The sequence below is a fragment of the Micromys minutus genome (assembly GCF_963924665.1).
Source record: "Micromys minutus genome assembly, chromosome: 13".
Classification (NCBI taxonomy): Eukaryota; Metazoa; Chordata; class Mammalia; order Rodentia; family Muridae; genus Micromys; species Micromys minutus.
The window spans coordinates 49,000,482-49,020,581 of record NC_137982.1 but is presented as its reverse complement, the minus strand read 5'-3'; the positions used below and the strand labels follow the sequence as shown (position 1 = coordinate 49,020,581).

The 20,100-nt window shown below is 42.3% G+C and overlaps 1 protein-coding gene across 2 annotated transcripts in view; it reads left to right on the top strand.

Annotated features, from left to right (window-relative positions):
* SESTD1 (SEC14 and spectrin domain containing 1) overlaps positions 1–14,458 on the top strand; it is a 95,073-nt gene extending 80,615 nt beyond the window's left edge. For both annotated transcript variants that reach the window (XM_080927729.1, XM_080927730.1), the window contains exons 14-18: positions 2,784–2,865; positions 3,649–3,771; positions 4,250–4,441; positions 6,632–6,753; positions 7,952–14,458. In XM_080927729.1, coding sequence (XP_080783855.1) covers positions 2,784–2,865; positions 3,649–3,771; positions 4,250–4,441; positions 6,632–6,753; positions 7,952–8,081 — 649 coding nt within the window. In that variant the 3' untranslated portion in view covers positions 8,082–14,458. The remainder of the gene's footprint in view (positions 1–2,783; positions 2,866–3,648; positions 3,772–4,249; positions 4,442–6,631; positions 6,754–7,951) is intronic.
* The last annotated feature ends 5,642 nt before the right edge of the window (positions 14,459–20,100 follow it).

The window sequence follows — 20,100 nt, the reverse complement described above, 5'->3', positions numbered from 1 at the left end:
GCCGGAGATCCCGAGGGGCTCCCGGTCCATCATCTGGAAGCAGTTCTTTACTCGATGAACCTGGCCCCACTTTGCGGATGAACTCTCTCCCTGTGTTGCTTGCATTGCTGCCTTCATATGGCCTACAAAGCTGGCTTCTCGCTTTCTGTTTTTGCTTTTTTCTTTTGTTTGCTTCAGATTCTTGACTTTTTGATCTTGGTGTTGATGGTTTTAAGTCTTTTCCATTCTGGTTTAATTTTATTTTTCTGGAGGATCTTCTACAGAGTCCTAGGCTTCTGTACTGGAGCTGCTTCTTCAGTCTCCTCCTGGTCTTCATCAAGCCTTACTTGTTTCTGTAGAGCCTTGTTTGCCCTTCCCAGATGTACTTAGGAGTTTCCTCATCATCACCATCTTCTGACTGTACCTTGCTCCACACTACTTACTAGGTGCTGTCCACTAACATGCACAAGCCCTAAACCGTGCATGAGCCTGCAGACCACAGGTGATGTCCTTTAGAGACCCAGCTGTTGGTTGGACAGATGTTTCCAATGACTTTAATTGGACCGCCCAGTAGTTGGCTAGCTCTGCCTGAGCTGTTTGTGGTTCATCTTCAGCCTTCTGGTATAAACTGGTTTTGACACTGGTGCTCATTTACACCATTATCCATCTTAAAGCCACATCCCTTATCAGTCTTCCGTTCCCAACCAACGCCAGCTTCCGGGCCTTGAGAGTCTACTGCCAGTGTTTGTCACGTCTTCCACGGGGTGGAGGCATGGACTTCCGGTGACAGGGACGCTGGCTGGAGATGTCTGAGTGTGGACTACTCTTGTCAGGCGTATGTGCTGGATGGAATTTCTCTGGCCCGTCTTCTGAGATGAAGCAGTGTCCTTAGGACCACATGGGAGGCTGCCTTCAGCCTGCAGTCTTGGTATCTATGACTTCCGCAGGATTGCGCTTGCTTTGTTTCACATGTTGCGTTTTGCATGCATCCAGGACTCCTTATCTGCTTGTTTCTGTCCAGTAGATGCTTATGCTGGGCAAGTGAGTCCCTTGTTTCTCTCCACCCACAAAGTGCTAGGGCTGTAACCGTTTTTATCATCTTACTGATCTAAAGTTCATTTGCTAGGAACATTTTCCAAACTGGCTTTTGTGTGCTTTGATAATATACCACTTAAATGTAAGCTGTCTTATTTTCCTAATGACACAAAATATGTGTGAGCTTGTATGTGTTAATTATCTGTATTATTTTGTTGAATTTCCTTCTGTTACTTGTAGACTTTCCTTAACAAGCTGCATTGTAGCATTAGGCTGTGACTGAGAAATCTTTACCTAAAGGGTTGCCTGTTGTAAGCTAGTTCTGGGTTATCATTAAACTTTCTTCAGGTACACTGACTGTAGAGCCTGGGACCTGTTGGATTACTTGTTTCTAATATGTGGGGCTGTACGAGAGTCCCCTTCTTGCTTTCTCATGGAAATGTATAAGAATGAAGGAAATGTGTCAGATCTTAGTTACACCAAGACGCTGTTGGAATCTGCTCTGTACACTACCCACGCCCACTGCAGTGAGACCAGACAGTGATCTGTACATTACCCACACCCACTGCAGTGAGACCAGACAGTGCTCTATACATTACCCACGCCCACTGCAGTGAGACCAGACAGTGCTCTATACATTACCCACGCCCACTGCAGTGAGACCAGTGTTCTATACATTACCCACACCCACTGCAGTGAGACCAGTGTTCTATACACTACCCACACCCACTGCAGTGAGACCAGACAGTGATCTGTACATTACCCACGCCCACTGCAGTTAGACCAGACAGTGATCTGTACATTACCCACGCCCACTGCAGTGAGACCAGACAGTGCTCTATACATTACCCACGCCCACTGCAGTGAGACCAGTGTTCTATACATTACCCACACCCACTGCAGTGAGACCAGTGTTCTATACATTACCCACGCCCACTGCAGTGAGACCAGTGTTCTATGCACTACCCACACCCACTGCAGTGAGACCAGACAGTGATCTGTACATTACCCACGCCCACTGCAGTGAGACCAGACAGTGATCTGTACATTACCCACACCCACTGCAGTGAGACCAGACAGTGCTCTATACATTACCCACGCCCACTGCAGTGAGACCAGACAGTGCTCTATACATTACCCACGCCCACTGCAGTGAGACCAGTGTTCTATACACTACCCACGCCCACTGCAGTGAGACCAGACAGTGCTCTATACATTACCCACACCCACTGCAGTGAGACCAGTGTTCTATACATTACCCACACCCACATCAGTGAGACCAGACAGTGCTCAGCACTGTGTTTGTCTTAACTCAGAAGATCTGAGGGCTATTTTTTTTTTAAAGTTTTTATAAATTTTTAATTATTATTTAATATTTCAGCAAATATAATTGGATAAGATATATTAATCAATTTCCAAGAAACATCATCTTCTACACTCTTATACTTCCTTCTTTGAGGCTTTCTTAATGAAGTTGGCAATGGAAGTGTCTTGGGTTTGGTGGACCACTGCATTTATGCTTTGCTTCAATATTTTGCAGAATCCATGCTATCCTCGAGAGGGTTTGTCATTCAGTATCATTCCAGGTATTTTGAGGTCTTGATGTAACATAGATAATAGATTAGATATTCATAAACTTCTGACAAGTCAGTACAAAATAGTTGCAGTATTTGTAGCATAGGACTAAGTATGTTAGTGTTCTGTGAAACACTCACGTCAGACAATCACTGGAACAGAAGAGTAAGCCAAGTTTGTGTTTGGTCCAATAGATGTGAGGACATGGTAGATGTGCGGAGGCTGAAGATGCTTCAGATGGTGCAGTTGTTTAAATGCGAAGAGGATGCTTCACAGGTAAGGCCTGGTTAACTGCGTAGGAGGTTGGTTTAGACTTACTTCATTAGAAGTGAAGTTAGAAAGTTCATGTGACTGAACAACGTGGACTGCTGTCCTGAGAGTCAGTCTATTACACCAACAATGTGGACTGCTGTCCTGAGAGTCAGTCTATTACACCAACAATGTGGACTGCTGTCCTGAGAGTCAGTTTATTACACCAGGTTCCTGTTTCCCCTGTAGAGAGTAGAGCTTGGTGTTCAGCTAGTTTACTGATCGCATTTGATTCACCTCCTCAACAAAATCCTCTGTTGATTCAGAGACGGGGAACATTTATTAATTATTTTTGTCTGCTCAGTTTTTAGTTGTGTCCCGGAGTGGAGACTAGTAAAGCACACTGCTTTCACACCCCCAAATTCTCAGTCCTACGTAAACAACTTGATGAAATCGTGTGTTTAGTATCAGAAAATTACTTAATCTTGGTGTATGGAGAGAATTTATCACGCTAAGTCATAATTCACATCTGTAATGAGAACCCAGCAGAACTGTATTCCCGCGACCCCATGGCCTTGGGTCACATGATGCTCACTTTACATTGAGCACTTCTCTCCAGCAGGTCTAGTCTGGACATCAGAGCCAGAAGTGTGAGGCGCAGAGGAGATCTTTGTCCGCAGAGCCTGGCACTGAATAAATGCTGACACCAAAGTTAGAGTTAGAGAGCTAACTAATCAAACGCAAGTAAGGTGTCATATTTTGATACAAGGAGAGTATCGCAAACCTAGTTTTTTCTGTGTTTTCCTGTAGGCAGTAGAATGGCTAAGTGAACTTCTGGATGCCCTGCTGAAGACCCACATCAGATTGGGTGACGATGCTCAGGAAACGAAGGTTTTACTGGAAAAACACAGAAAATTTGTTGATGTTGCACAGGTAAAGAACTTGTCTTCTTTTCTATAAGCATATTGTGGGATTAGGTTTCCACGAGATTATGGTGTTACCTTACCTGCCAGGTCTAAGAAGGTCAGTTTTTCTACAAAGAGCTGAGAAAACACTGTTAGGTGCACATAAACTCACTCAAGTTAGGGCCTCTGTGTGCCCTGTGTTTGGTATTATACATCATGCTATTGTATGGGCCATCTAACTGTTCACAGAATCCATGCAATATTTGTTAATAACAGCAAATTAAAAGCAACAGCCCTAGTAGTTCACTAGAATTAGCACAGTAATACGGAGTCGTGTGGGAATCGAGAGCAGGTTGATGTATGTTCTGTAATACAGAGTTCACGTTTATGTTTGTAGTGTTGGTGTCTAGTGGAGCCCCACCCTCCACTCCTCCTTCCCCTCCCCCTCCCCCTCCCCCTCCGTCTGAACTCTTGTGTTCTATCTCGACGGTCATTTTCCTCCCTAGAGTACCTATGACTATGGCAGGCAGCTGCTGCAGGCCACAGTTGTGCTGTGCCAGTCTCTGCGCTGTACTTCCCGATCCTCAGGGGACACGCTTCCTCGCCTGAACAGAGTGTGGAAGCAGTTCACAGTCGCATCTGAAGAGAGAGTGCACAGGCTGGAAATGGCGATCGCCTTTCACTCAAATGCCGAAAAGGTAAGCGAGGTCTTTAAAAACCTGTTCGATTCTTTTCTAATTTCTTAAGTGCATAAGTGTTTATATGAAAGTGTACCAGGTGTGTGCAGTACCTTCAGAGGCCAGAAGAGGGTGCCACACTCCTCTGGGACAGGAGTTACAGACAGTCCCAGTACTGTCATGTGGGTATTGGGAATTGATCGTGTTCTAACCATTGACCCCTCTCTAGCCCCAGTGTATTCCCTTAACAAAAAGTCACCAGCATTTGAACCGTTAACAGGAGTAATGTGATCGTATGATTGATCCGTGTGTTTGTTACTGTTGATATCATCCTGGTGCCGAGGGTCAGTTGAGTCTATCCTCCATCTCCTGAGCTGATCCCCTGCTGGAGTGCTCCGCCAGAGGCTTCTGGAGCCAAGGGAGTCCTGGCTTCCCCTCCCCCTCCGTGCCCCTGCGGCCCAGTCCACAGGCTTGGTCTGTGCTCCGCTGTCACCTTGTCAGGCTCTGTCATTGGGTCAGGAAAGGAAACTGTTTTGGCAACTACATTTTTAGTAATTGTCAGGAAGTTTTGAAAACTTACCTTAGTGTAAAGTCTGGCCAAGTAATTTAATAAAACTAAACAAACAAAAAAACCCTTTGTTCCATGATTATTTTCAAAGATTTGGGAATTTTCTTTTTATAGTTTTATGTCGTTAGTTGCAGAAGCTGACAATAAAAATAGTAGTGTTATTTGGGCAAGTTTTTGATAGAGCCCATTTCTTCTCCGAGTAGCAATACTGAGAATATTCCATTCAAGAAGAAGCTTAATTGTGTAGTTACTTTTGTATTGATCTCTTACAGTGAGAAACTTTACGTAGGAATTTTAAATGCACAGTAATACGTGGGAAGCCTGGGCTGCAGCCTCATTACAGAACAGAACAGGGCAGAAGAGAACCTCAGGGACTGAGGCATTTTATGTTTGAAGCACTGTTAAAAGTGGCTATAGCTCTCACCTGCTCGACAAGACATGGAGTCTGTCGGTTCACACCTGTAAGTCTCAGTCCTTTGGAAAATGAAGTAGAAAGAACACAAGTTCAAGGGCAGACTGAGCCTTAGAGAGAAGACCCAGCTTGGAACAAGAAGCAGCAGACAAACGAGGGCCTAATGCAGATGAAAGATAGGAGATGGCTTGGCTTGTTTATTGACTCAATTCAGTGAATGTTCTTGGTATTACACAATATGTGGCTCAGTGAGAAAAAAGTGCAGCCCTCACAGGGTGTGCATGCCTGTGCAGTCAGTGCAGGGCCTGAAGCCCACCCTAGCTCGGCCCAAGGAGAATCGTTCCAGTTTCCAAACACCACCAGTAGCATCATAGGAGACTATTTTTAAGTGTGAGGATATTTTAAAATCATGAACTCTGTAGAAGGTCTATAAAAATAAGTAGATTTTAAATTAAAAGTTGGTGATTCTTTTCCTTTAAATATTTACTCATGTTAATTTTTGTATGGCCATTTTGCTTGCATGCACAGATATGTGCTTCACACACATACCTGGTGTGATGGATTCTCTGCATCCGGAGTTACAGACAGTTGTGAGCTGCCATGTGGGTGCTGAGAATCAAACCTGGGTCCTCTGAAGGACCAGCCAGTGCTCTTAACCACTGAGCCATCTCTCCAGCCCCAGATTTTGAATTTTTAAATAAGAAACAAAAGAATAAAAGGTTTTCAAAGATGGGACAGCTTCCTATATTTGAATTATAACAGTGAAATCAGCAGGTGAAAGGTGCTAGGCAGGTCTTCACAGAGGTGTGTTTACACACTCTATATTGGTTTAGCTTAGAGTTTTGAAGTCTGTAAGCTCCTTAAGAAGAGAGTCTGTCTGACATTCACACTTGGCTTTGCTAAATAAACACCCCATTAAATGTTTTGTAAAAAGTTGCCTAATAAGCTAGAGATAAATTACTTCTTTCTTAAGCACAAGTTCCACTCACTTCCCAAATAGTACTCCATCCATTTTTTTCCCTAGAAATCAACTTTAGATTTTTTTGTACTTTTGATTATATGTTTTTACTAGAGATATGCTTCATCTGTGATTATAATTTCTTTACCAGTCTGTACAGTGATGCTCATAAAGACACTAAGCGTGGAGCAAACACCTTCTTCAGCTGACAGTCTGCACAGGACTAACTCCCTCTTACGTTTCTTGATTGCTGCTGCCCTCTGTTCGCTGCAGATTTTGCAAGACTGCCCCGAAGAGCCTGAAGCCATGAATGATGAGGAGCAGTTTGAGGAAATTGAAGCAATTGGAAAATCACTTCTGGATAGACTCACTATCCCTGTGGTTTACCCCGATGGGTATGGTGCATGTTCTTATCAATCTATTCTCTAGAAAGCAGAGTATCTTCATTTTGATCCATATTTCCAACTCATACAGTAAATCAACTTAAACTGAAAAGAAGTCCAGATCTCTGCGGGCAACAACAACAGTTGGTGTTGCTGATGTTAGATTTGCATCTTAACAATTTGTAGATGGATGATCACAGATTAGTGTAAGATGCAGGCTTCGAGCCTGGGCTGTGATTGATTATAGGGAGTTCTGAGACGGTGGGCCTCACTCAGAAGGGGACAGTCGGAAAGGGACTGGGCCTAGTGAGATGCACCAGTCAAGTAGCTTTAACTCTTCATCTTCGATGCTAATCCAGATAGAGCCAGATTATTCGTGATTTAGAACTAAAGGACCTGAGGCTCAGCTCGAGCCAGAAACCAGAATTTCCCAGTTTCTAGGTGTTAGACTAAGGATAGTCCCAGGTCTGTCCATCTTCAAACCTGTTATCTTCTCACCCACTGTGGAGAGTTACCAGGCCCTGGTCTGTACCCTGCCTTTTATTTTCAAATGTGAAATGAGCCAGGAAAAGAATCAGGAGACTCATGCCTGGAAATCTAGACCTTGTTAGTCACTGAGAAGTAGGACAAAGGAAATGTAATTCAAACAGTAGAAAAACCAAGACATCAGGTAGAAGTGCGGTATCCTTGCTTTGCAGAAGTGTGATGGAACAGAGGGTAGGAGTCAGAGCCCAAGGTCTTGGCCTCTTTTCTTACTTCGCACAGTGACTGCAGCTCTCTGTCCTGGTTCCGGTGCCTGATAACAGGGTGGGATAGTTGTGTTTTTTCTGGTCACAGCACTAGGGGCTTCTTGGAGCCAAACTTAAATGAGACACAAGGGACATACTGCTATGACATGAACTTCCAGTGAGTATTAGGATTCATATTGAAAACATTACCATTTTATTTCCTTCGAAGAACATGATTCATAGTCTACACTGAGAAAATCTCTAGGGATACCTGGATTTGAACTGTCAGAGTTGCTTATTATCATATGACTTACCTGCAGCAAAGAGCAATCCCAGCAGAACTGGTTTATAGGTACAAGTCACCATGTCCCCAGATGAGCTAGTCTGTACTCAAAGGTTATGATAACATCTGCTTTTCTGAACCTGTGGTAGTTAAATGCATGTGCACTAACCTGTGTGATTTCTGTGTGTTCTAATTTTAGAACTGAACAGTATTTTGGGAGTCCAAGTGACATGGCCGCTACTGCAGAACACGTCAGGGACAGAATGAAACTGGTCAGTCTCAAAAGGCAGCAACTGAGGCATCCTGAAATGGTGGCCACGGAGAGCTAATGTCCCCACTCCCACAGATCTGCAGGTCATATGCCCACACATCTTTGCTGTTGGCATACTACAGGGCTAGCCACAGCTCGTTAAGATGCATTTCATAGCAGGATAAGCCTCCTTTCTTCCCACAAAACGTCTCTTTCTAAATGATAACGTTTTCCGACTACCAAGGCATAATCACATACCGTGCTTTGAGACTGTAGACTCCTGGTATCACAGAAGAAGGAACTGTAACCACTGCACTGAGTCCTTGCTTTCACGCTGTACCTGACTTATCAGTTTGTAGACGAACAACCGACACTAAGCTTTGAATGGTGCTAATCAGAGTTTAGGAATTCTCTATAAAACATGGCTGCCCTTTCTCCCCAGGTGATGTAGGATATTTAGACCATAGTGAGACTGTTAGTGAATAGTGGCGTCCTCAAAATTTTACTTTGTAATTCTTCAAAATTGATTATTTTTATTGTCTATATGAAGAAAACCCTTCAGATCTTTGATATATCTTATTCATTGAAAGACATTTTCTTATTGTATTCATAATGTATTAAAAGTTGTTTGTGCTTAATAAAAATCTTGTTTAACCATCTTACTTAATTTGGTAGTTACATCCTGATTCCAAACATGAGTGCCTTATTAAAGGGGCATTCTTAGGATTGTAAGGACGGGTTAATCATTGTTTCTGATGGTGGCTGCATGTATTTTAGGCAAGAATTCCATATGTATGCATGTGTATATAATAAAAAACAAGCATGTTTATTGTGAAGAACAATTTAGACCTTTAAGAACATAATAGTAGAATACTATTTTAATTTTTCTCTTGAAAAATGATGTCCAAAATATTAACTACCCTGAAGACACTTTGTCTGTGGGGAAGGAGGGCTAAAGATGAAGGTATGCATACTTATTTCAGTGTAATCTTTAAATCACAGTAATCACTCTGGAACTAAAGCAGAAATTGTTAATAATATTTAATATCTCATGATACTAAGAGGCAAAAAATATCCTGAAGAAGTATAGTCACAAAACTGTGCAGATCTTTAGAAATAAAATCTGTCATAAAATGGTAATGCTTTTATGTTTGTATTAAGTTATAAAATGTATATACTTTAACATTGTGTTAATTTTAATCTTAGAAGATATTTTAAAGTGAAAAGTAACTGGGCTTATCAGTACAAAATTATGCAAAGAATTGTATGCTGATTTATTTTTCCGGTCTGTGGAGATGCTCAAGTACCCCCCTATGCTAAAGCCAGTTTCTCCAGCCTTCTTCTCTGCCAGCCGAGTTCCATCCATCCTCCATCCCTCCCTCTGTGACACCTTTCAGCCAACTTTACACCTCATTCACAGGAAACCGCCCCTTTGAAAATCAGCGGTCGGCTTCCCTACCGAAGTGAATGTTCTTGCTCCCTGACACATTTCCATCTCTCTTCATTTCTAGCATCTCCCCCAAACGGTGTTCCATCCTTCCAAGATGCTCTCTCCTGTCATGTGAGGGTCTAGGACTCACTGAAGATCGGTGTGTTGCACATGCATGCTGTGTTGTCCTCAGAGCTGTCTCCCAGGCATTTCAACCCTAGTGCCCTGCTTTTCATGTCTGATCAGAAAGGCTCGGCTTTCAGCCAACTCCTGTCGCTTCCACCTAAACGAAAGACGTGTCTCACTTGCCTTTTCTTCCCGGAGTAGTTCTGATTAATGGTGCCACAATGTCCAGGGCAAAATTCAGCTGCTCCCCATGTCTTAACACTGCCTGTGAGATCACCCAGAAGTTCTCTCTATACTTGATAACCCTCCTTCAGGGCTTTCCTCCTGTGCATATGAGCACCCGTGAGTCCTTCTTCAGTCTTCATGATGGTGCTAACCCTTTCCTGTTAGTCATAAAGTCCTTCTGGGGGCTGATTCTTGTGCCACATGTCTTGTGTGTAACATGCTTGGTCCTACACATGTGTCCCTTTGTAGGTATTAGTAATAATCTCTTCACTACTGTAGTCTGAGGTACATTTAAACAGTGTTTTTTTGTTGTTGTTGTTTTGTTTTGTTTGTTTTTCTAGAGTTAGGACTGGCTTGTAATTTTGCTTCCCTGGAATGTGTCTGATGTTTTAGTTCCTGTGACATGTAACTTTTAGGTGTTTGTTTCTTTGTGTTCATTATCTATTTCCTGTTACTGAGTGTCAGCATCATCAGTATTTTTATTTGACTTGGTAATTATGCCATCAGCTTCATTCTCATATACCTTCAGCCCTCTCTCCAGCAAAAAGTCAAGGAAGACAAAATACGGAAATGTCACGTGTGATTTGCATAGTTAGTGAAACCAGGTATGCAGAATGAACACAGATGCTCTTCTTTGGCAAACGCAGACCCCTTTTCTCTGTGAGTACCTTACCCAGCAGTGTCCCAAACAGACTTTCCTCAAGTGGTCAAAGTTCACGTAGAGGACACTTGAACTTGACTTCAGTTTGTGTGAAGTCTCAGGCTCTGTTATGTTAATACTGAAATTGACCTACAAATGTCATTAGAAAGAAATGCTTCCTTTTGTACTGGTTCAGTGTCACAGCCCCTGCATTATTTTGGCCCCTCCTGGAGGCTGGCTGACATGTTAGCTGGGTAACTCTTGTATCTGGCTTTTCCCCACCTTGCCTTTCTTCGTTTCTGTTGTGTAACTCAGCAGACAAGGTAATTTCATGCCTTCTCTAAGAACATACCTGACTAGGCAGATCTGTGACGCAAAGACGGTAACTTCCTTTGAGACCAGTTTGGCTGTGTTCCCAGTTCTCGTCGTTTTGACCTTATTTTACAGGGGAATCATTTGAGACACTGGTGAGGGCTCAGCCCGTTCCCATTCAGTACAGCAGTGGGCGGAGTCGCGCACTCCACTGGGATTTAAAGTGGCTTGTGCATGTCACCTACTTGTAATGTGCCTGTCACAGTTGATGTGTGGTATGCTGTTGGTACTGTGACTCACTCTCAGTGAGAACATGACAAGTTGCTAAGCAAATGTGATTTCTCTCTTCTAAACCCCTTTGTGTGCTTGTTGGGCGAATGCGTCCCACTACACAGTGTACTTTGGTAGAGACCATAGTCCTCCTTTCATATGCTAGAGGTACTTGTCAGAATCTCTTCTGTGTTCTTATGCATGTCTCCCATCCTACTCAAAGCACAGAGTCACCATAAAAACTCGATGACTGCTGAGGCCTAAAGATAGCATACGTGATGGAATGCTGTAGATGCTGAGTTGTAGAGAGGTGTAGGCTGAAATAAGTGTCCATAAATAGGTCATTGTCCACAACAAGGGTGCTACCGCTGCTTAAGCTCCCAGAGGAAAAGGGCTCCAGGACTTTAAAAGGTGCCTGAAGAAAGTCAGACAGCACCACTGCTAACTTTTGATTCTAGACATGAACATTGAGGGCAGAAAGTATTTTCTTATGTCGTCAGTAAATATCGTGGTAAAACAAAGTGGATCCCATTTGGTACTCCTTGATTTCTCAGAGCCACTATATGTCAATGAGTATCCCTGAGACTCTAAAATATAAAATGCACAACTCATCCATTCCAATGACAGAAGTACTGAAAACTGAAGGGGCATGTGCAGTGGGGGTATCATTGCTATAATCTTTTGCAGAGTAGGAAATAGTGATCTTTAATCTTGCTCTGCCTCAAGTGACATTCATAGAGTGGTTTATCCCCTCTGCTCCATACCCCCTTCTTCACCCCTACCCCTCACCCTTATCCTTTCACCCCTACTCCCTTCACTCCTACCTCAGCTCCTAAAGCCCTAGTCCCCTCCTCCCTGTGCTCTTCACCTCTACCCCATAGCCAGTGGATAAGGAAATGAGCATTCAGATTCCATCCCGAGGGTGGAGCTGTTACAGCTGACAAAGTCCCTGCTGCGGGAAGATGAGAGACCAGTGAGATAGAAGGCAAGACACAAATACCGTCCATGTTGTGTTTGACAGGCCATGAGACAACTCCATTTACTCCACTAGTTAACAAGCCAAAGAAAGGCACTGTTGCAGTGTATTAAGAAAGGAACAAGCTATAAAAACAAGAACATACATCTGAGGACTTTTGTAGAATCACCCAATACTGGGGTAAACGTGACTTGAGACAGCCATTAGTGCTGGCTTTGGTTAGAGAAGAGTCAGTGTGACAAACCCAGGCAGTGATGGTGACAGCGCCAGCCTGTGGTTGATGCTCAGTGTGACTTAACACGGCAGCAGTAGTTAAAAGCAAGCGAGAATAGACATTAGTCTGTGCTCTTAGGAAGAGGCAGAACCTGTGCTAGCACATGGAGATCTTCAGGAGAACAAGGAAGCCAGTACTGAAACTAAACATTGTGAATGCTGGTGAATAAATGTTTTCTAGATTCAAGATTATTTTTTGTGAGAACCCTTAATAAGACAAGATGCAGTATATAATTCTTAACATGTCATGATACAGGAATTCTAAACATGGCTAAAAATAGTTGCTGTTAAGTATTAAGAGCAGAGTTGTGAGGGTTTGAAGAGAGACATGTGGAACAGCATGTCTGACAGGGTGTTGCACTCTTGAGACTGGTTCCTACTGAATCTTGAGGGGGCATCTTCACAAGTGTTTGCTGGTCCAATGCAGAGCCCTCAGGGTCCAATACAGAGCTCCTTTGGAGGCTGAAGACAATGCCTGTCCACTGCAGGCTACAAGTATCACACCTTTCATGTCTTATTTTCTTGAGTGTTTTAGTTTATAAAACAAGCACAGCCATTCTTACGGTTGCTTTGTCTCTGAAGAGTGTGTCTGCATCTTAGCTCAGGAGTTAGTCTTCACAGCTAGTGAAGTTGCTCAGGGAACTACATCAGGGTAGATGTGGTCCTTCAGAGTTGTGAGAGGATCAAAGTGTCGCTTGAGCAGTTTTGAGTAGATTTGGGAGCCCTGTTACTCACCTCACACTCTGAAGAGAAACTTAATTTTTTAGATTGGCACATAGTATTTTGTCATTATAATGTTATAAGAGCAGTTGTGGGGAGTACATGCCAAAACTCTTGTTTCTCAAAGTTTTATTATAGAAATTTGAAGTCTATGAAATATAAAATAATTCAGTCGCATCCTCACCACCTTGGCATTGGTTACACTTGCTTTGTCACATGTTTGCCCATAGGCCTGTCCATCCAGTTTATTTTTTGATGAACCTGAAATGCAGATATTTACTTGCTTTCATCTAAATACTTTAGCATATTTCTCACTAGCAAGGGCTCCATAATTGCTTTTGTTTGGCCCAAGATTTTGTTGGACACACCACAGAACTTTCCCATTCTCTGTCTTTATAGTTACGTGGCATGCCATAGAAAGGGACATCATCCATCACTCTAGAAAGGTCTCCCTTCTCATCACTGTCCCCAAATGACAAGCTCGGTTCTTCCTTTTTATTGTAAGTTAAATTGTCCTCTTAGAACTTACTTTAATTAACATCACACATCAAAGCTTCTTTACTAACATAACATTTGTGAGATTTATCTGTGGACTTGGAGTATTTTTAATTCTTCCCTATTTTATTGCCAAGTGGTGTCCCCATGATTGTATATTGCCACTTGTTTCCCAGTTTCCCGTTGGCTAACTGGGTTGTTTCTAGGACTTCCAATTATAAACAAAACTGCAATGATCATTACTAGGAACATCTGTATGAATATAGTTATTTGTTTGTTCATGAGTAAATACTTAGGATTGCTGGCTTGTAGGGTGGTTTTAAGCATACTAATTTATTATCTAGAAGAAACAGCACTAGCCCATTATGTTACATTTACCACCCACTTTCAGTAAGTAAAGTTAGACACATCACTGAGTAGTAAAGAACACTTTATGATGGAAGTAGAGGGGGCAGAAAAGAAAAAAAAAACAAAAACAAAACAAGAACATAAAAACAAAAAACAGGAGTCGGTTTCTGTACCACAGCGTGAGAAAAGCCTGTGCAGGGAAGTGCCCAGTGGTGGCCAGGAAAGCAGAAAATAGCCTGGGAAGAACTCTACCTCATAGTTTACATGGCAGATAGGTATGTTTTATAGACATTTTAGCCTTTAAATGTCATTGTCTTCATCTTTTCAGCCCAACTGTGTTATTTCATACTTGGGTGACTTTTTTCTACTGTGTGTTATCCTCATCTTCTGTTCTATTAAACAGTATTTACCTGTGAAATTATGATCATATATGTTTCCAATACCCATGTTCAGATACCTCTGTGTGATTTATCTAACCTTTCCTATAGGATTTTTAAGGGCTGGGAAATTTGGCTTCTACTGTGTATCCTTATAATGTGCTCACATTGTAAATATGCAATAAAACCATAAAAACACAATGGCAGCAGATTTTCATATGTATTTCTTGGCCATGTTGTTATTTGACAAGTTTGATTTCTGTAAATAAAGATTGTTCATAAAATCTAGGGAGAATTTACTCATTACTGGTCTCTATAATCTGATGAGTTTTACATCTTTAACTGTATTTTAATTATTTTTAAAGTCAATTTCTGACCAGTATTTTCTAAAAATCTTTTATGAAAACAACAGAAAGTATAGCTTCTTTAGAAGATAGAGGTGTCTCAACTCTAACAACTCAACCATCTTTGCTGAGTGGCATAGAGATTCAATGCTCTAGATTTCCTAGTATAGACTTGCTGTATCCATAAAGTTACTTCAAATTCCTGAAGGTAAGAGCTTTTGCCTGTGGTCTATGTTCACAATAAAAAAGAGAGACTGTATATCTCAGTGTTATCCTTTCATATTTCTGTCTGCCTTATCTGTCTTATCTTTAGAGTATTCTCAGCCCTACCAGCCCTGCTGGTTACACACACACACACACACACACACACACACACACACTTACATCTATGAATATATTCATTAATTTTTTTATTGCTGAGGTAAGACAGAATAATCAAGTCAAATTATTTTTAAAAAGACTTCATTTTGAGTTTACAGTTTCAGGAGGTTAGAATCCATTGATGGCAAGTGGTTAAGTATCAGCTCAAAGCTCATTTCTTTATAAGGGGAGACAGAGAAGATAGTAGAAATGACACAAGGTTTGTTTTGTTTAAGCACACTCTTAGTGTCTTCCAAGGCCACACCTACTGTTCCTTACTAAACAATTTCACCAACTGGTGTCCTAAGTATTCAAACGTGAGTCTACAGGCAGTTACTCAAACCATAATGGCATGACATAGATCGATGGCTGAACCAGGCTTGGCCGGACTCTTCTGTTGGAGTGAGGAGCATCAGAAACAATCACTGAAACAGTTGCTACAATATGGATGCTTTCTTTCTACCCTATGGATTATGCAAGCTTTTATATGATGGCCTACAAATCTCATTACGATTAATAATGGTAAGTTCTGAATGATGGGTCTGGCTATAGATTTTAGATCATACAGCATCATTCATTGCTGTTTTGTTCTTTAAAAACAAGTTTATAAATCTCATAAACCATAGATCCCTCTGGAATGGCTAAGATAGCAGAGTATAAAAATGGGTTAAGGTTCATAGTCACAACGTAGACATAGTTAGAAGCAGAACCAGAGTCCAAGTCAGTGACAAGCCTTAGTGCCCCTCCAGATCAGTAGGAGAGCTTATGAAAATGCAGATTCAGATTCAGTGGGTCTGGAATAAGATCTGGGATTCTATGTTTCCACCTTTATAAATACTTAACATGTTGATTTTTCAAACCATCTCTTCTATGTGTTACTTACTAATAGCCAAACCCAGGGCTTCCTGCATAAGAGAGAAGTAAGTATTCAACCACAGAGATACCCAACAACTGAACCGTTTTATCAGTTAAGTTTTTTGAACAAGAAAATACAGTTTGCCCAGCATGGTGGCATACACAATTATTCCTGGCACCCAGGAAACAGGCAGTTAGATCTCTGTGAGTTTGAATCTAACCTGCTTTACACAGTGAATCCCAGGCCAGTTAGTGCTTGTAAGTGGCATTTTGGGGAAGTGCATTACATATTTTTAGGGATTTTAGATATTTATTAGATTACTGATTTTTTTTTTCTTTTGGCTATCTTGAATTAGTGGTAGTTGTATACAGCTAGACAAAGTTCATTCCTTTATAGTTTATTCTTTTGTAACTGTTTAAAGGCAGGCATTTAATTACAACTTCTAAGAGTACCACAGAAAAAAGAAGTGTAAAGAAAGTAAACACGTCCTGCAACCCATCAGTGCAAGGCTCATGCAGCTAAGTGCTTGTGCCCTTTCCTTTGTTTTGCATTACAAGTGTATACGCTGCTTAATCACCACCATTGTCCTCATACCTCACGCTCCTCTTGATGAACATTGTTTTCCTCTGCAAGCTAATGCTGACGTCTGATGATACACAGAGACCACTATTTAGAAACGTGGCTTTCCCTGGCCCTAATCAGTGTTCTGATCTGTGCTTGTGAACAATGGCCGTTATTTATCCTTTTGATTGCCTTCAATCTTGAGGGTGCTGAAGGTAGAAACACTGATATGGAGTTATCTGTATTCTTTGGCACTTGACATGCTGATTATCCTCCTGCAGGATGGGCAAATTCAAGATCCCCTCAACAGCTCCAGCACCCAACATGAGTTTTTTGTTTTTTTGTTTTGTTTTGTTTTTGTTTTTTCAGCACAGAAGGTTTTAATTTTTAAGTCTTTTCAAATCTTAGACAAGAACAGTTGTATTCCAATGAGTAACTGAAAATAGGGTACTGATTAGCAGCAGCCACTAAGCCTGTCCACTGGTGGCTTAACTATTCTTTCTCTACTCTCCTTTAGAGCCCTAGTAATTTTCTTATTTGATTGAAGAAACTTTCTATGAAAGTGTTAATTCATCGTCTTGGTAGCATGCATTTCCCCATTTGTTGTTTAGTCTGTCTTTGTGAATGAAGCTTAGTGATGTTAGCATTCACCTGTCTGTGGAACCTCTGTTAACTACCTTTGATTTTGATTTTTTGGGGGTGGGGCATGGCTTTGATACTTAGGAAATCCTTTGGCCTGGGTTTTGTTCCTCCTGTACAGTTTCCACTTGTGCAAAGCCACAAGCAGCTCTGGTGTGCTGGACAGGATGGAGATAAATGGTAGTTTGTTTTTACCAGTATCACATGTTGAATAGTTTATCCCTCCCATTAGCCACTGGCAGCCCTTGAAGTTATGTTGAGTTTGTAGATCGCTAGTCCGCAGCTACACTGGCTATTCCGACCTGTTAATCAACTCGTTGCTCCTTTGCCAGTACCACCTGGTTTCCGCTGTACTTTAGTGGGAACAGGAAGGGTAAGATTGTTGTTTGGGTGGTTGGTTGGGTAGTTTCCTTTCCATGTTTATTGATAACGTTGCCTCTGAATAGTGCCTTTCAGAAATCACTGTTCTTATTTTGGGTGGATGAAGAAGGAAATGCTCCACAGCACTTAGATGATAGGTGCCAGCAGACCGGTGGGAATGGAGAGGTGCAGTTAGAGCTAAGGTAAGGGAGGGGAGGGAAAAGAGCACCCGGCTCAGTGACTCGCCCTGCACAGTTCACAGCACACACAGGGAGCTGGAGAAGGCTACAGAATGCAGACAGGAAAGAACCAGCTACAACTGGAAGAGAAGAAGAAAATGGAGGGACAGCGGGATCTTTTTGAGAAGGTGGTAATGACAGCTAATGCCACAGTATGTTTTCAAGAACATTTGCAGTAACACTTTCACTTGTAAAGAGCAAAACACACTGGAGTCCAATCCCATGGAATCCACAAGGCACACAAAGAGAATGGAATACCTCCGTTACCGACAGGAGAAATTAGAGACCGGGCGCACCATCGCCACTAACCCGTGCTATTTTTTGAGCTACTGTATTGGATTTGTATACCTGTATTTCCCCAACACTAGGTAGGAGAGAAAGGAGGTTACCTCCATAGACTACTTCCTGCTGATTAGGAACTTCAACTTTCCTCATTGTCAGGATACCTCCTTTTTTTTTTTTTTTTTTTTTTTTTTTTTTTTTGTCTAGTCAAACTGCAACAACACAACCAGAAACAGCGGAGGGGGAAGCAGCCTCTCAGAGTGCCCCAGTCCCTCTCAGGATCTGACATTTATCCCCTCTCCACAGTTCCCAGAATTAAACTACCAAAGCTGAGCGATAATCACACCCCCGCTATGTGAGGCAAATCAGAACCACCTGGGATGAAGTAGCCTCTTAACCCACATCTGGGATTGAAACAAAAACATATTCACATAACTGGGATTTTTTTAAAGAAACCAAAATTCTCACTGCAACTTGTCAGTTATGACTGGTTCAAAATAATTTACAAGTTTGCTTCCGTGACTGGCAGTATTTAAAAACTGATAAATTTCAATTTCTTACAAACCTAAATAGGTTGTTTCAGACAATAAGACACGAATGAAACATCCTGAGTTTCCATGATTTTGAGCCTTTGGTTAAGACGTCTGCTTTGGGCCTGAGATTGACCTGGGTTAAAGCTTGGGCACCTTGTCACTGCAGACAAGTTCTTTAATGAATCTGGGTCAGTGTCCTCCACCAAAGGAGAACAATAACAGAAGCGCTGCTTTCCTGACCATTAAAGGAGCTACGTGGTGTTTGGTGAGTAGCTGGTTTGTAGTCAGCATCCTACATTAATATTTTCTTCTATATTTCTGGACATAAGGTCTCTGAGGGCAGAGACCTTGTATCTTCCTCCTCAAGGTTTACAGCACAAAAGTCAATGATAGGCATCCCAAATTCTATCCAATTTCTATGGAAACCATGTGGTGTTTCATTGATGTTTTGTTGGTTTTTAAGGAAGATGGGTATTGAAGTAGACTTTAAAATGCCATTTAAAGCTTTTGTTACCTTTTGAGTAGTGCCGATCTGACCCTGATCGGGCAGCTTTTCCTCGAGGAATAGCAAACATGACGTTGGGAAGGAGAAAACAGAAGGCTGGCAGATGTGCTATGAGAGTCCATTCTCCAGATGGCGAGCTCGGCCTCTGAAGTAAGCTTCGCCTAGAACGGGCCTCAGGCTGCCAGCACGAGCCAATGCCCTAGGCTGTAAGACAGCTCTTCTGTGATGCCAGGTTTTTAGACAGTGAGGAATGGGGGGCAGCGGGCTGAGGGCAGGGCTCCAGGGTAGGTGTGGCATGTCCTGATGGAGGAGACCAGGAACTCTACCGAAGTCTACAAACCTGAATGTCTAAATCTAGTTATGAGATGGAATTCTAAATAAAACACCTGTCATCATACTTGGACGTGGCTTTTCGATCAAGAGCTTCCTTTTAGTTCTTGGATTTAAAAGCTTTGTTAACAAAACAAAACAAACAAAGAAGGTTTGAATTCATACTTGGGTTTGGCGATAATGGGCCACTGCCTCGACCATGGTACTCCCCGCCTTCCTGAAGGTCAGGAGAAAAATCATCAAGAAAACCATCCAAGTTGCCCTTTTGCCAAACTGTCTGCAGATGCCAATGGGGAAAGATGTTACTTCGAGATTCATTCTGACTCGTTCCCGTTTCGCCTGCCCTGTTTGATCCGCCGCGCACATCCATCTGGGTCTGGGAGTGTCGCAGGACAGCAGGCTAGCCACCCTCACAGTCCATCAGCTCCAGAGTGGTTTCCAGATAGCAGAGCAACTGTGGCCTGTGCTCAGAGCAGGTCATTGTCCTTACTGTGCTCTGTGCCCTTACCTGATGAGACCACTGAGGACAGAGATCGGGTCTTGTGGGGCTTTGGTTTTTTGTAATTTTATTCCTTTTTAATTCCTTCTTTCTTTCTTTTTTTTTTTAAATTATCTTTTATTTTTTGTTTTGCTTTAGATGGGATCCTACTTTATAACCCAATCTGGCTTGGCCCTGACTGTGGCGAACAGTTAGCAGGGAATAGTCAGCCAGGAGGAGGTGGGCTGGGAAGAGATGTCATTCCCTCATATCAGCTCAATGATAAGAGAGACCACACCCTACCTCACAGCTGGGGCGCCCCTGAGCCAAGGACCAGTCTGGGCTGAGCTGGATGAAGTAATGGGAGAGGGGAGGAGGGGCCTGAGGAAGGAAAAGGGAAGATTAAAAGAGGAGAGTTCA